The sequence below is a fragment of the Sebastes fasciatus genome, chromosome 2, assembly GCF_043250625.1.
Source record: "Sebastes fasciatus isolate fSebFas1 chromosome 2, fSebFas1.pri, whole genome shotgun sequence".
Lineage (NCBI taxonomy): Eukaryota > Metazoa > Chordata > Actinopteri > Perciformes > Sebastidae > Sebastes > Sebastes fasciatus.
The window spans coordinates 42,632,084-42,647,558 of NC_133796.1; the positions used below are offsets into that span (position 1 = coordinate 42,632,084).

Below are 15,475 nucleotides of genomic sequence, written 5' to 3' on the forward strand. Positions count from 1 at the left end.
AGGCCAAGACGTCCCTTTCCATGCGTTGCTCATTTATTTGTCATGTAACTTACGTACTTAAGTTACAGCACTTCCGGAGTTATTTTAACCCAAACCACAATCTTCTCCTAAACTTAACTAAGTAGTTTTATTTTGAAAAGACTGGAGCGGAAATTGACATGACATGTGTTGCTGGACATTTGTAGGAAAAATCACGAAAAATGCGTTGTCTGAAAGGCGAGCTGACTGCTGATTGGTGACTATTATACTGTCTCACTGCTGTGAGACTGTATTGGAATGTCATCAGTTTAGCAGGTATTTGATCATAAACCAAAGTGTTGGACATATTCAAATTTGGACCCGCGCAAGAGGAAAAATCAGGAGATCAATAAAGTTATAAGAATTCATCCTGAGGAGAACATGGTAATCCATCCAGTGGATGTGAAGATATTTCAGTGTGGACGTTCTTAGAGCCGCGTTGCTAGCATGTAACCTTTCCCTCCGTCCTGCAGGTGGCGCCAGCTGAGGGCTTCTCAGACCTGGCCGTGCAGGTGATGACATCGCCCTCCAAGAACTACATCCTGCTCATGATCACACTGAGCGTGTGCGTTCTCTTCCTGGTGGGGCTGCTGTGCGGTCGCATCACAAAGCGAGTGACGAGAGAACTGAAGGACCGGTAGAGGACGAGAGCGCGCGGACTAAAGACTGACTCCTCGCACCTTCTTCCTTCTTCCTTCTTCTTCTTCTTCCTCCTCCTCCTCCTCCTCCTCCTCCTCCTCCTCCTCTTCCTCCTGAATATTTGCATCAAATGCAAAACGGCCCCCCGACTCTCACGAAAATCTCCATTTGAGCATCTCCTAACTGATCGTCTGATTGGAGCGTTTTATTCCTTGATGATCATATTCCCCCCCCACACCCCCAACAAATCTGCTTTTGCCGAGGATGTTGTTTGGGGTCGAATGTGAGGTCGTCCGGCATCTTTTAAGTTCCTAAACAAGCGCTGTTCATGATGTGACTGAGGGCTGCTGCTCCTGAGGTTAGGATTGCTTTCCACTTGTTGAGTCCTAATGCTTTTTTTGTGATATTTAACGGAGACTGGAGCATGTAGAGCAACAGGAAGTTGTTTCTTTCTAAGTGACTGCAGCTGCCAGACTCGCACACGGAAACTCAAACTTTGGAGTTGAATTCTTTGAGACGTCCCTGTTGCTTTCAAACATTTCCTCATCAGTCATGAAGTCCCGTCCTCTTCACTCCGGTACAGGATCACGTCCGGCTCGCCAGGTATGACATTCTACATCAAGTTTGGGATTCTTCTGGATATTTTCACCATGACCCCTGTTCTCTGTTGCCTTTAATGAACACAATCTGTCACATAACACACTGAGAGGCTTCATCTTCTGCATTTTAGAACTGACCAGCCTGCCTGTGCATACACATGACACATGAGCAGTTGTTTTGAACTGATTGTTAATGTGGATATAGCATTTAAACCTGAGACTCTGGTTTCTCATGAGCTGCTTTTCTCTGCATACAAAGTTCCTTTTTTTCTGATGCTAGATGCTATAGGTCAGACATCACTATTAAACCTGCTCTGAGCTGCTAACACATGGAGATGCTTTCCCCTCAGGCCTCGTTTACTCTGCAGGCCTTCGGGACCAGTTCGAACTTTTATGCCCCGATAAAATGTTTTAATTTGTTTTGTCTCCACCTCCGTTTAAAGTGCATTTACGACTCCTGCATGTGCATATACAGTAGATAAACTTCAGACGTGAGCCAAAACACTGTCAGAAATTGGCACATACAAAACAGAGGTAATCATTTCAGCTTTTGAAATGCCATTTTAAAGTAATCGGGAGGTGATTAGCGTAGCTTAGCATAACGACTGGAGGCAGGGGGAAACAGCTAGCCTGGCTCTATCCAAAGTTTAAACAAGACTCGGTCAAATAGGAGTATCTGTCTGGACCGTGTTGGTCAGTCTGTGAATTTGTGGCTAAATTGTTACACAAATATTTAGTGGTCATGTCTATAATGTTAAATCCAGCAGTACATGTCCACCAGGTCCGGCGAGGACACTAAGGGACTCGCTGCTCCTCCCAACTGGCCGTCCATGCACCTGATTGGTCCCTGGTTTTCTGTTTGCCGCTTTAAACAGGAAACAACATGGCGGCCTGCTCGTAAACTTTATTCGTTATTTAACGTTATTCTGTCCAAACAATCCACCAAAATCTACTTCTGAAAACATTTTAAGCGAGGAATAGTCCAACACACTGTTGAATCTGGTTTCATTTTAGAACTAGATCGCGTAATTTGACAGATTGGTCCAAGTTTGGTGAGCTGGACACGTCGGCTGGACGGGCTCATTTGCATAAAGGACTTTTTCCGCCTTTCATTTTGAAAGAGCAACGACCAATGAGGAAACTCCAACACTCTGATGAAGTAACAGGATTGGTCGGCAGTCAGTCACTCAGTGACAGACTTTTGCATTTGTTGGGCTGGCCCTCTGCAGTTCAGCCAAAAATACACCTACCAACACCTCTAAAGCTCACTAATTAAAGGGACTGTTTGTAACTTCTTACACATATAAATCATTGTGGGTCGGTGTCCCATGCACGCTCTCGTGTGGCTACTCTGTTCAGACTCAGACTCCAACACAAACTACAGTGAAGCACCAAAACCTCTTGGTTGTATCTAGTGAAGCCCGTCTGTTAAACAGTGTTGGCCGCGGTCGGAGGACGCGGGGGAGACCGTAGCTTTGGTCTCCAGGACTGGAGTCTCTGCTGTACTCTGCTCCTCTGCCTGCCTGCCTTCACTCACACACCGCGTTCGTTCTCGCTATTTCGCTCCACTCTGATGTGCATGCTGCTCACTCCACACTGCAGAAGAGTTAGTTTAGCTCTGAGAATATCTAGTGAATGTACAGTGGACGTTTGTGCAGAAATAACTGCTGCAGCTCCTCCAGACCAACAGAGGTTTCCCGTGTCTTGTGAAGTGACGGGGCTCCGCAGAGAGAAACGTTATCGTCTCCCACCAAAACTCCGGCGTCTCCCCTGTTCCCTCCGGCCGTGGTCGGGAGGCTGAGGCAGGAAAAGCCAACACTAGGATCAGCATTGATTCATGGAGAGACCTTGGTCTGGTCAGCTAACATTACTGTCAAGCAGCTGAAATATAGAGTGACATTGTGCTTTTAGCTGACGTGTGTCGCCTCACTGTTTTGAGCGATGCTCGTTCATGTCTATGTAGAGCGAGCACAAGCGCGAGCAATAGGACGCTGACTTTCGTTGACTTAACGGCCACAGGTGAAGCTGTTAACAAGACATTTCTGATTCTTACATAGTCTCTTTAACATGTTGTATCTCATTTGTTTGAACCAAACACAAATAGAAATGTTAAAACAACTATTTGTGGTTTCCCAGGGAGTTACGTACCAGAACTATTTTCTTGGCTAACAACTGGCGGGTGGAGCGACTTCCTGGAGTCACCGCGAGGCTATAAACTGTTTACATTTCTGTTTACGTAGAAAATAAACAAACATGATGTGTTAATCATTGACCTTTAGAGGTGTTAGTAAACAGAGCAAGGCTATCTGTTTCCCCCTGCTACAGGTCTTTATGCTAAGCTCTTTTAAACCCACTGTATACCACCTGTCCAGCAGCAAACAGCGTGTTCTGCTGCCCCCAAGTGGTCAAAAAACTCAGTTAAAGCAGCTGTAACTGGTCTTGACTGGTCGATGTACCAGCGGGCAGCAGTCAGGGTGAACTCGGGTGAACTGGAATATTCTGATCTGTGTGTTCAGATCAAAGTCGCATTTGAATGATTGATTATGTGATTCAGATAATTCAGATTTTTTTCCATTTATGATATATCACTTGACGCTTGAGCTAATATCAGATGTGCATTTTCACTTCCATGATATATATAATGAAATTGACTATATCAGGATAAAAATAATAATAATGTACTGTATGTAATGCATATGAGCAAAAATATCTGTACTGGGTCACCTTAACCAGATGATGTTAAACTAAAACGTCCCCTTGTTAAAGTTTCACATTCAGAAGCCATTTTTTGTGTCCCATCATGAGCTAAAAACAGTTCTATTACTATCTGATGCATTTTAGAGAAATGTGTCAAATGTACGACGGCGTATTAGGGCCATTGTAGGTACAAACATAATAATTATGGAGCTGGGGGAAGGGGGTAATATATAGTAAAAACTCAAAATGTCCACGGTTAAAGTCATAAATTTACAAGCAAAAACTTGGATATTCTCTGAAATTAAAGTGGCAAATTTATGAGAAAAAAAACACAAATTTGCAAGATTATAAAGTCGAAGATTTACAAGAAAAAAACAACTAGTGGATCAAATTTAGAAACCCAGATGGAAAATCCCCATTTCAGCCATAAACATATTTTGGTTTTGCAGGTAAATGACTTGTAACTTTAATTGTAATTAAAGAGATGCAAACATTGTTTTGCATTTTAATTTTTTTTTCTGACAGATGAATATTTAATTTTGCACTTTAACTTAATGAACGTCACATCATCACTGGACAACGAGCCTCATTCATTCGTCAAAGAAAAAAAAAAAAAGATTTCTATAAAGTAACTCCGCTTTCTTTTTAGCAAATATTTTGCAGCTTTTGGTTGAATATTAATATTTGTGAATGATTTAAAAACATAAGTTATCACACAGATGAATAGTGTGTTGCAGCTTATACACAATATGTTCTGCTCATTTACTAAAGTTAATGAGGCTGAAGCTGCAGATCGTCTGTGGACACGTTGGAGTGTGAGAACAGAAACGTCCTCTACCTGAAAGCCGAGCCGATCGATCGTCAGACGGACGATTCAACAGGAAATAAAGACGGCGATCATCATAACCACTTTTATACGTTAAGTCTCTACATGAACAAACTTTATCGGTGTGCAGTTCTTTTTTCTTTTTACATTATGCCATGTAATATGAAGTCGTAACAGATTTATCATTGTGAAGTTTGATTTTGCTGTACAGATAAAATTTGTCAATTTAATAAAACTGTCTGCAGATTTTCATATCTTTGGCTCAACCGGAGTTTTTCTTTTTAAATATTCATGTCCTGGGCCTTTACAAAGGTGGGGGGTTTGAAAGTACAGGAACTTTCGTGGGGTTTGCAGGACAGCCTTAACCGCCATCTTTCAAATGCAGCCACAGCGTTAGTTTTTAGTTTGGCCATCGTGCAGGGCTTCGACACATCAGAATGGAGTTACAGTGGGCCGACGTCCAAGTCCAGGTCTTATTGAGCATGCTGAAGACAAAATGTGACGTATGCATGTATATGTCAGAGGCAAATGTACTTTTCACTCTAGATACTAGTTACTTTACAGATTCAGATCAATATTATAATCAACAAATAAACTATGATGTAATATTATAGATTAAGATAAAATGTTATTGATCCCCAGGGAGGAAGTCACAAGCTACTGTACCCAGTAGTATATAAAGTAGTTAGAATTAGCTCAGTCTTTACCACCTTTATCATTACAATCGTGTACACAGTAATGCATCAATATTAGAATCCAGTAAGATAATATAGATGATTCTGAAATATTGCATTCGGCATAATGAGTACTTTTATTTTTGGTACTTACTTTTGGCTAATACTTTAAGACTATTCTTAAAGATTTGAATGCAGGACTTTTACTTGCAACAGAATATGTCTACATTGTAATATTACTACTTTACTTAAAGCTGAAGTAGTTGAGATTAGAGCAAATATGAATCAAAAAAGTTATTTTTATAAAACGGTCACTATATCGTGACAGTAGTACAACAAAAATCATGTTCCTCTGTGTCCTCCGGTGCTCCTAATGGCATCTGCAAGATTTCACAGACTGGAGGAAAACAAGCAGTCCAAACGGTCAAACTAGGCAGCGCTGATCAAATATGAATCAATATTCTGTTACGTTAATGTCTATTTCTCTCCTCAGATGTTCTCAGAATCATCTTGTAGTGCACGGTTTAGCTGGAAATGAGAAAGTTTGTGACGCCGCCGCAATTGTAAAATCTGGTGAAGGAACGACAAGTACCGGTCACATGACCGTAGCACAGCCAATAGGAACGCTCTCTCAATAAGGTTAGATGTTCTAAAGCCTGAAAACAGAGCCATGAGGAGGAGCAGAAGTCTAGTTTTCTCTCAGAACACTTGAATTACAATATACTGAAAGGTTATTATGGGATTTTTTCCAAAGGATGCCAAAAATATACTGACTACTGCAGCTTTAAGTAGAAGATCTGAATACTTCTTCCACCACTGCTGTCAGATAATAACTAAAAGTCTAAAAATAATAAAATCAGCATAAGATGTTATCTGAGTGCAGGTTGAACCACCAGATGGCACTACTGTCATTTATCTCAAACTCTCTGGACCAGGTGCCACCTCATCACACCAAAGCACCCAAACACCACCTGCTGACAAACTGAGCCCGAACACACGATGCTGACAAACTGAGCCCGAACACACGCATCATTTGAACAGGTGACTGTCTGGAACCTGATAAAAGGTCACAGGTCATATTGATTTCTTTGAGTCTCTGGCTTCTGTTGCCTCTTAATGGGTCTTAATTGTCATTTTCTGTTTTAAACAAATAATTGATTTATCGTCAACACACACAGAGGGAGAGAGACTTCGTTCTCTGCTCAGGTAGACATTACTCCTCTATATCTTTACATAGACAATAGTTGTTTGCCGCTATATTAATGCTCTGAATGTCGTATAGAGAACCTTTAACTACGACTCCCAAGATGCATTTCTGCAAGAAACATTCAATCGCTGAGTTTAAAATTCTCTGACGTGTACTGCTAATGGCATGTGGTAACTTCCCGTGTCCCATTCAGATGATTTCAGCAGCTGGACCAGCTATGGTTCCATGTTTTGTTCTTAATTGCAACAATGAAACTTATTTTTCAATATTTTTGTTGTCATCTTTATTTATTCACGGGGAAGCTGTCCAGTACAACCACCGTCTGATCTTCTGGCCAATGAGCAGTGGAGCTGTTGGGGTTAAGGGCCTTGCTCAAGGACACCTCAGTGGTGGTAATGAGGGAGGGGCAAGCGCTGCTTTTCACTCTCCCCGCCCGCATTTATCCTGCTGGTCAGGGAGATTGAACAGACAATATTCCGGTCACAGGCTCGCTTCTCTGACCTCACCGCTGCCCAACTGCCCAATGAGCCTTGGCCTCCATTGCTATGGAGAAGAAGCGAGGCAGAGGTAAAAAATCAGAGCTGAAGCAAATTCACAATTCAAAATGCTTTGTTTTTGCAGCAGAGAACAAAATGCTGCGCCAGAGTTGCTGATTTCATCCAGAATTGACCCAGAAACTAAACTGAAGTGAACAGAACAGATTGAGTTTTCTCATTTAGACTTTTTATGAAAGAACAGTTGTTAATCTGATGATTCAACCGAGTTGCATGCCGTGAGACTGAGTCACATAACATTGTCCTTCAGGAAAAATTAATGGGACTTGAACCAGGGGGGCCTAAAATATCTCCTAGTTGCCAACTCTATACTTACCTGTAATCTCTGCAGGATACTATATGAATTACTACAGTATGAATTACTACAGTATGAATTACTAAAGTATGAATTATTACAGTATGAATTACTACAGTATGAATTACTACAGTATGAGGGCAAAAGAAAGTCTGTAAAACCTCCAACTACAGAAAGCTCTTTATTGTTGCTTCCCACTTTATGCTCTTAACATGTTATCAATTTAGAAAGAAAAGGAAAGAAAAAATTTGCAGCAGCATAGCATTAATTATCTCTATTTGAACCTCTCTCATTATTCAGACGTCTACGTGGGTTAGCTGTAGCGATACTCAGATTAGCAGGACAGAGGAGGCTCCCTCACACACAAACCACAAACTTAAACATGAAAAACCCCAAAAACCAGACAGAATATTATGACTTATTTCAGATGTTTGAGGTGCGTGTGCGTCATGATCGCAGCACAGCAAAACAAATCTTGCAACAAACCACCTTCCACAGATTAAATGACCCAAATAGAAACAGTCAACTTCACTCTCCCCGCCTCATAGTCAGCATCAAAATGAAAAATGATTGTTAAATTAAAGAGAATAAATTAGAAAGTAAAGAAGTTGACTGTAAAAATGCTATTCTTAAAAAAGAAACGGGTAGCAACAGTTTACACCGTCCATAATCAAAATCTGAATAGAAACAGACAGCTATCACATAAAAAAGGAAAGAAAGTGAATTCAGTGTCACACCTAAAAACCTACAAAATAACCCAAGCATACCGTCGTCGAGCTAAATGAGCCAATCACAAGTTAAAACAAGTCCAAGTAACGAGTAAGAGTCTACTGGTTTCTACTGGTTTCTACTGGGATCAGACTGGAGGTGGTCATCGGGCGGCTGCCGTTCCTCAGTCAGACAGCAGGGCGGTGCCGTAACGTTTCAGGCCTCGCTGACTAAGGCACTGACAGTCTTTCATTGGGTTCATTTCATCTCTTTGATTCAAGCAGGAGCCACAACAGCTGAGTGGAGAGGATGATGAAGATGAAGAGCTGCAGTTTCTCTAACGGCCACTAGACGCTGAATCAAAGACTGCACTGAAATATAATGAAAAATGTCCCAAATTCTCTTTTTAAATGATTTTTTTCCCCACAAGAAGTTGATTTGATTTAATGATGAGAATACTAAGGCTTTAAGAAATAGTTTGACATTTTGGGAAACACGCTTATTTACTTTCTTGTGGCGTGATAAGGCCTTTGAGCACCAAGTCTGTATTTTTCATCCGAAATTGTCGCACGTTTAAGAATAAATATGAGCTCATGTTAAGATCTGACAGCAGTGATTGTGCTTTAGGCAGCTAAACGATAGCTTCTTGCTAATGTCAATCATTCATTAGCCCCTTTGGGACTAGCACTATCCATTGCACCCACGGAATTAATTCACTATTGTTTCATATTGTGAATTTTCGCAACAAACAGAAAAATAAAACGCATCAGACTCGGTGTGCGAGGTTTCTGCGGTTTCTTTTAAAAAAAACACAGTAAAAATAGGGTATTGGTGTGTGAAGACCTTTAGATGTGAACCTCTCATATCTCATACAAGTTTCCAGCCAGCGGCTGGTTAGCTTAGCATAAGGACTGGAAACAGCTAGCCTGGCTCTGACCAAAGGTAACGAAACCTGCCTAGCCTTCTCAACACTGGAGTTGTTACTGTTAGCAGTCATAGTTTGAACCTCAGAGTGCTTCTTGCTTGTAGCTTGTAATTGACTTGTTAAATCAAAGAATGAGATATTTCCTAAAGCAGTTGTTCTGCTGCTGGTTGTTGTGTCGTTTTACTGACTCCACTGTGAGTTTCACGGCGATCCGAGCCGTAGAAGTGCTCACGGAACATTTGCAAAAGAATTAATGGGACTTTCCGTAAAAATTCCAGCCTTCATGCTAAGCTAAGCTAAGTTACCGGGCTGTGGCTTTAGCCTTATATGACATATGAGATTGGTATCCATCTTCTCATCTAACTCTGCTAGAAAGTCAATAAGCTTATTCCACAAAATGTCAAACTATTTCTTTCATAAGTTTCAGGGTGTGTTTGATTGACAGATGTTTCAGCCAATCACAGTCAGTCATGGCAGTAGCTCTCACTGCTGCTCCTCTCAGGTTTTGTCCTCTTTGATTAAATCTCTTTTTCTGACTCTAGTAACTGAAAATGATGGCAGCGAGCAGAAAACCAATAATCCAGAGTTTGATAAAAACATCCCGTCAGAGAACTTGCGTCCATGTTTTTCTACAGTGTCTGTTGGTGTTGATCTCTGGAGACTTCTCTCTGTTGTTTGAAAGAAGCTTTACAGGCAATGTCGTTGACCTCGGGCTGAGGAAACAGCAAGCCACAACAAGTGTCGGATTTTCAGAAAACGCAGCTCAAACAACAGAAAAACAAACAAAGTCAGTGAGGAGTTTTACAGTCAGTAACCAAAAACTGTCTGCTTTCACCGTCTACGTGTCAGCACTAATAGCTTCTGATTGGTCCTGGCATCTTGAGTGTAGTTGTACCATTGGCTGGGCGACCAAAGGGGGCAGGCCATCAGGAGGCAGTGACCTGGACGTAGTTGGCGGGGTAGAGGCCCACCTGGCCGCTGCTCAGCTGTCCTTTACACCAGCCCTGCTCGTCCTCCTCCCCCATCCTCAGCAGCTCCTCGCCTGGAGGAAAGACAATGGGCAGACATGTTAAGTACTGAAAGTGGAAGGAAGCATTCAATCGTGATAAAGATAACCAAAACTAGAGGAGAAGAGGCCACCTGTCCAATCAGTGATCTGGTCCTGGTTCAGGATAAGCAGAGCTGAGCTCAGCTAAGCTTTTCCAAACTAAGGTCTCTCCCTCTGGGGTCCCATCAGGTTTCATTAACTCGGGTGTCCCTCTGACCCCCCCATGAAGCACAACCGCCTGCAGAGGACGGACTAAAGCTCCACAGAGGTTAAACCACAGCCAACCAGGAGCTGAGCAAAACTCAGAGGAGCGCCTTGTCATAATGACAATACCACTGGTCCACCTTAACAGCCCATCTTAAGCGAGCCTGAGCCAAAGTTGTGGTTAATTTCAGGGCTAACTCTTCAGTTGAAGCATCAGTAGGCCAGATCGGAGCAAATATGATTCAAAAAAGTTAGTTTTATAAAGCAGTCGCTATACCGTGACAGTAGTACATGAAACAGGTAACCTAAAAAATATCATGTTCCTCTGTGTCCTCCGGTGCTCCTAACAGCATCTGCAAGATTTCACAGACCGGAGGAAAACAAGCAGTCAGAGCTGATCTGAGGTCTGCTGTCCAGCTGCCGTCTATGAGAGCCGGCTATCAATCACTCTGAACTCCAACCAAACAGTCAAACTAGGCAGCTCTGATCAAATATGAATCAATATTCTGTTACGTTAATGTCTATTTCTCTCCTCAGATGTTCTCAGAATCATCTTATAGTGCACGGTTTAGCTGTAAAATGAGAAAGTTTGTGACGCCGCCACCATTGTGAAATCTGTTGAAGGAACGCCAATTACCGGTCACATGACCGGAGCACAGCCAATAGGAACGCTCTCTCAATGAAATTACCTGTGATTGGTCAAAGTCTCCCGTCACGGGGCTAGATGTTCTAAAGCCTGAAAACAGAGCCATGAGGAGGAGCAGAAATCTAGTTTTCTCTCAGAACACTTGAATTACAATATGCTGAAAGGGTATTATGGGATTTTTGCCCAATGATGCCAAAAATGACTGCCTACTGCCACTTTAACAGACTATGGCAAGCAAGACACGGGAACTTGTCTTGTGTCTTGAGGAGTTGTAGCATTTCTTCACTGACAGCCTAAACTGTACACACACTGCACTGCGATGTTCATAGCTATTGTGTTACCTTCATACTCGTTGTCAGTCCGTCACAAACACACGCTCCCTCGCACTCTGTCCGTCTGTCTGTACCACACACCGACACTCGTGTTAAGTTATTCCTTAAAGGAGTTTGCTACTTGTATAACACATTTTAGTTTAAAAACATGTCAAAAATACATAATTCCCAAATGCTTAGGCCTGGCTGGCCGCCAGGCTTGCAATACAGTGGCAGAAACCCTGAAGGTGGTTGCTAACAAATGGCTAAATGAGGCTACAGAGGTTGTCGGGGAAGTTCACATTCATCACGCCAAACACTGATTTTCTCTCCTTTGTTTATGACTTAAGAACAGGTGAAAAAAGCTTTTGCCAGGATAATCTTAAACTCCTGTCATATCTTTTTCATCTGGAAAAAACAAGTGGGGAAATAACATTTGTCGAGCGATTTTTTTTTTGTCAGTGTTTGTTGTTGTAATACTCATTTGGACCACAAGAGGCTGAAGTGCACCACTACCCCATGTTCTAAATAGGACTAAAAGCATTCATGTTTTCTTCCAGGTGAGTTTTCATTTCTCAATGCAGTCCAAACACAAGGTACATACAGTATATTGTGTGTTAGCAAGTTATGTAAATTAAAACATGAATGCTTTTAGTCCTATTTAGAACATGGGGTAGTGGTGCACTTCAACCTCTTGAGTCCAAAATGAGTATTACAACAACAACTTTTTTACCTACCTGGTTCACAGATTTAAAAAAATGAAGGATCTTAGAAAGGTGATCCTAACAAAACGTTTTTTACTCACCTGTCCTTAAGTCATAAACACAGGAGAGAAAACTATTTAGATTAGACTTTGAATTTATTTAATTATTTTTTCTCACTTGCCTCTCAGGGCTTCCGTATCATACAGGTGCATTGTGCAATTAAATGTATATTGTGAGTAAAAAACTCTTTGTTTTTGCTCAAATTGAGCTTATATGGGTCTACTTGGTTTGGCTCAGCTGAATTCTCTCGCCCCCCTCTAACCGTGACAAAATAGGTAAGACTCCATGGTCTAATAAAAACTCTTTGGATCTATACGAATCACACGGGTGGCGAGAGGCTTAGAGTTTGCAGGTACAAATGGAGTTACTTTTTAAATATAGGCTCATATCTTCCAAGCATCAGACTATACAGTACACACAGAGAAATGAACAATGCTTGTCATTTGATTAAAGAGGTAATTTTCCCCTACATGAAAAAACTAATGTGTGTATTTGAAAGTAAATACTTCATGCCTACACAGCGAATACTGACAGTGATTCATCAAACAACAAAGTGCATTGATAAACTGAAGTCTGTTGTTTTATTCTGTCTTTTCACCAAACTGTATTTCAGTTTTCACAACTGTGTTGTGTGTAAAGTCCTTTTTACATAAAGGTGACTTTACTGGATTTACCTGACAGATGAAGGAATGTTTATTGATCGGATTATTCTAATGATAATCCCTCAAATTAGGATGAAACATACAATTAGTATTCTTGATATATAAAACATCCAGTGGATGAGGAAGATAAAACCACTCAGAGAAGGTTTTTATTTCCAACAAGAATAATAATTGTGTGAGTATTTAATAAAGAGTTTCTCATTTTACACTAAAAGAGAAACTCAGAGCAGCAAGTTATTCTATCAAAATAAAAGCATCAATCCTCCGACCGTCTGTTCTGAAACGCTTCTCAAAATGCTGTTATTTCCAAACAGAACAGATGATGTGAAGCTGCTCACACTTCACAGCTGCACACATCTGTCCACATCATGCAGAGTTACAGCAGAAAAACACAGTTCTCGTGTTAGCAGCCATTTTACATTTGACACTTTTGCAATACTGATCAAATTAAAGTCACAGAAACAAGTCCTTTTTATATGTTATATATGACGTCAACTTTTAGAGTTCAAAGATGTAAAAAATGTTTTAGTTTCACAAATTGTGTGTCCATTTCTTGATGGCAGCCAAATGAGAAAGCAGCTTTCATTTCCTGATCTACTGCAGCTGAAACATTTTAGGTCTATTTGTTTATTCATTTTACAAAAGCTGAGCTGGTTCTGTGACTCAGAATCATTAATGCAAGACTCATAAACGTACAGCGACCAGCCCAACAGGTCACGGTGATGACTGACATGCAAACTAAGGTAAGATGTAACAGGTGTGTCACCTTACACCTTACAGTCTTACTGCATTTGATCATCTGTCCTCATGTCTGAAACTCTGTGTTTGACATGAATGTGTGTGTAAATGTGTGAAGTAGAGGCATCACAAAGTGAACAAAAAGAAATAAGTGTCTTTTTGGACATTTTCAGGCTCTGAAATATAAACTGTTTTTCTTCTAGGGTGTAAGACTACAGTATATACTGCATGTTTGTGAAGCTGCAATTTCATACAAATGTGCAAATCAGTTGTAAAGTTGATATAAAGGAGTTCATTTTCTCATTGAAAAACTCATTGATTGTGTGGTGGACACAATGTGGAGAACACGTGTAACGAGATGCAATCTCAGTAGTATAGTAGACTGATTCACCTGTAAAGGGCCTACAATGTTTGCACTTGTTTTTGACACTGTTGGATTATACTGATTTTATTTCTATTTGCTTTTCTATAGTTTTTAAACTGGTTATCTCAAGATTACAACTGAATCATCTCTTAGAGCTTGTAGGATCTATTTCTAGGGGCTTATTTGATTTTATGCATGCAGTCTTGATAGGGTAGAGGTAAATGTGATTATTGCTATTTAACGTATGTATACATTGATGGAGTGTTTGCCTATTGGCATTTTGTGAGGCCTTGTTGTATTAATTATGGAGGTTTCTATTTATTTATTGGTGCTGATCTCTCATTGCCATGTACATATATACTTATAGATTAATCTACATCTGTAACCTGCAATATTTGGGAGACATCTTTTTGAGAATGCAGTTTAGCCATTCATTTTATAAGGATCTACCCATCTAATGTAAAGCATTTTGGTGCACATTTATGATTTTCTAGCTCCATATATGATTTTGGTGATTGCTATTGAGTAAATAAATGTTTGGTATTTATGCCTTCCTATTGCATGTGAGGAATGTAATTTGTGATTGGATGCATACTTGCAGCCACTCCCTATTTAAGATGGCTTCTCATTGTCATGAACTATTTGCCCGATGAAGGTCTAGCACCAAAATGTCTCAAATAAATGTATTTTTAAAAGGTAGACAATGTGCAGGAATTTGTTGCAACTTATTTTTACAGGGTGGTATTGACTTTTAGCAGAATATCTGAGTACTTCTTCCACTTCTGGCTCTTTTAGACAAATAGTTCCACACTAGGTTTTGTCCTTGAAATGCAGCTGAAGACTTTTCATTGTTTCTTTCTGTTTTGCACATTTGATGAAATGACAGAAGTCATAAAACTAAAACTGATCAATCAAACCAAATATCACCCCTCTCCTCTGTGATGCCTGGAAGCATTAGTAGCTGTTAATACCTGCTTTAAAGCTGAGCTCATCGGCCTCCTGGCCCGTGTAATCATAGAGCGCTCGGACTCGCACCCCCTCTACCTGATCCTCCTCATCCTCCGCCTCCCCCACGCCGTTCACCGCCAGCACCTTCTTAGGACTCTCCTCGTCTGACCAGTCTGATGAATAATCTTTCACCCTGAGAGAGGAGAGACAGGAAGTCACACAGACACAAATATGCAGAGTAGGAAATTTTGTCTCTTTGACAGAAAAATCATTTGTTTCACTGACGCCTGAATGCAGCATCACAAGTTATAGAAACATACAATCATTATCATCAATAAAGGTGTTGATACTTTGAAACCTTTACTTTGAAATCAATTGTATGTTCTTAAGCACTAAATATTCAAGTTAAATTAGTTTCAATAGAAACGTAAATAAAGTTGCAACCTCGTATTCGGCTGTAGCCCCATTTTCTCAGTTTTTACCGTACATCACATGTACCTCTTTAAACTCAATATGCCCCAACTCAGGTGTTGTAAATACACTAATCGAGGCTCTGCAGCTCCGTCACACATCTCCTGGCAACCACAGCTGTTGTCATCATGGACATCCAGTGGAGAACAGAGTAAGTGTGTGAAAATGTCTAAGTGG

The 15,475-nt window shown here is 40.8% G+C and overlaps 2 protein-coding genes across 13 annotated transcripts in view; one reads left to right on the forward strand and one right to left on the reverse strand.

The window, feature by feature from the left end:
• Positions 1-5,033, forward strand: part of LOC141760991 (Golgi apparatus protein 1-like) — a 61,829-nt gene extending 56,796 nt beyond the window's left edge. The window contains exons 26-27 of one of the 2 annotated variants that reach the window (XR_012592497.1): positions 492-1,260; positions 4,725-5,033. Coding sequence is in view for 1 of the 2 variants with exons in the window: in XM_074624148.1 (XP_074480249.1) it covers positions 492-659 (168 nt within the window). In the remaining variant the exon portion in view is untranslated. Of the gene's footprint in view, positions 1-491 lie in introns of both variants that reach the window. The other variant, XM_074624148.1, reaches the window with a different exon arrangement.
• A 1,928-nt stretch (positions 5,034-6,961) lies between these two features.
• pacsin3 (protein kinase C and casein kinase substrate in neurons 3) overlaps positions 6,962-15,475 on the reverse strand; it is a 65,950-nt gene continuing 57,436 nt past the window's right edge. For 8 of the 11 annotated variants that reach the window (XM_074624225.1, XM_074624289.1, XM_074624296.1 and 5 more), the window contains 2 exons: positions 14,851-15,020; positions 7,678-10,184 (listed from right to left, as the gene is read on the reverse strand). In XM_074624225.1, coding sequence (XP_074480326.1) covers positions 10,069-10,184; positions 14,851-15,020 — 286 coding nt within the window. In that variant the 3' untranslated portion in view covers positions 7,678-10,068. Of the gene's footprint in view, positions 7,204-7,677; positions 10,185-11,083; positions 11,131-14,850; positions 15,021-15,475 lie in introns of those variants that run through there. The other 3 variants (XM_074624236.1, XM_074624252.1, XM_074624246.1) reach the window with 3 other exon arrangements.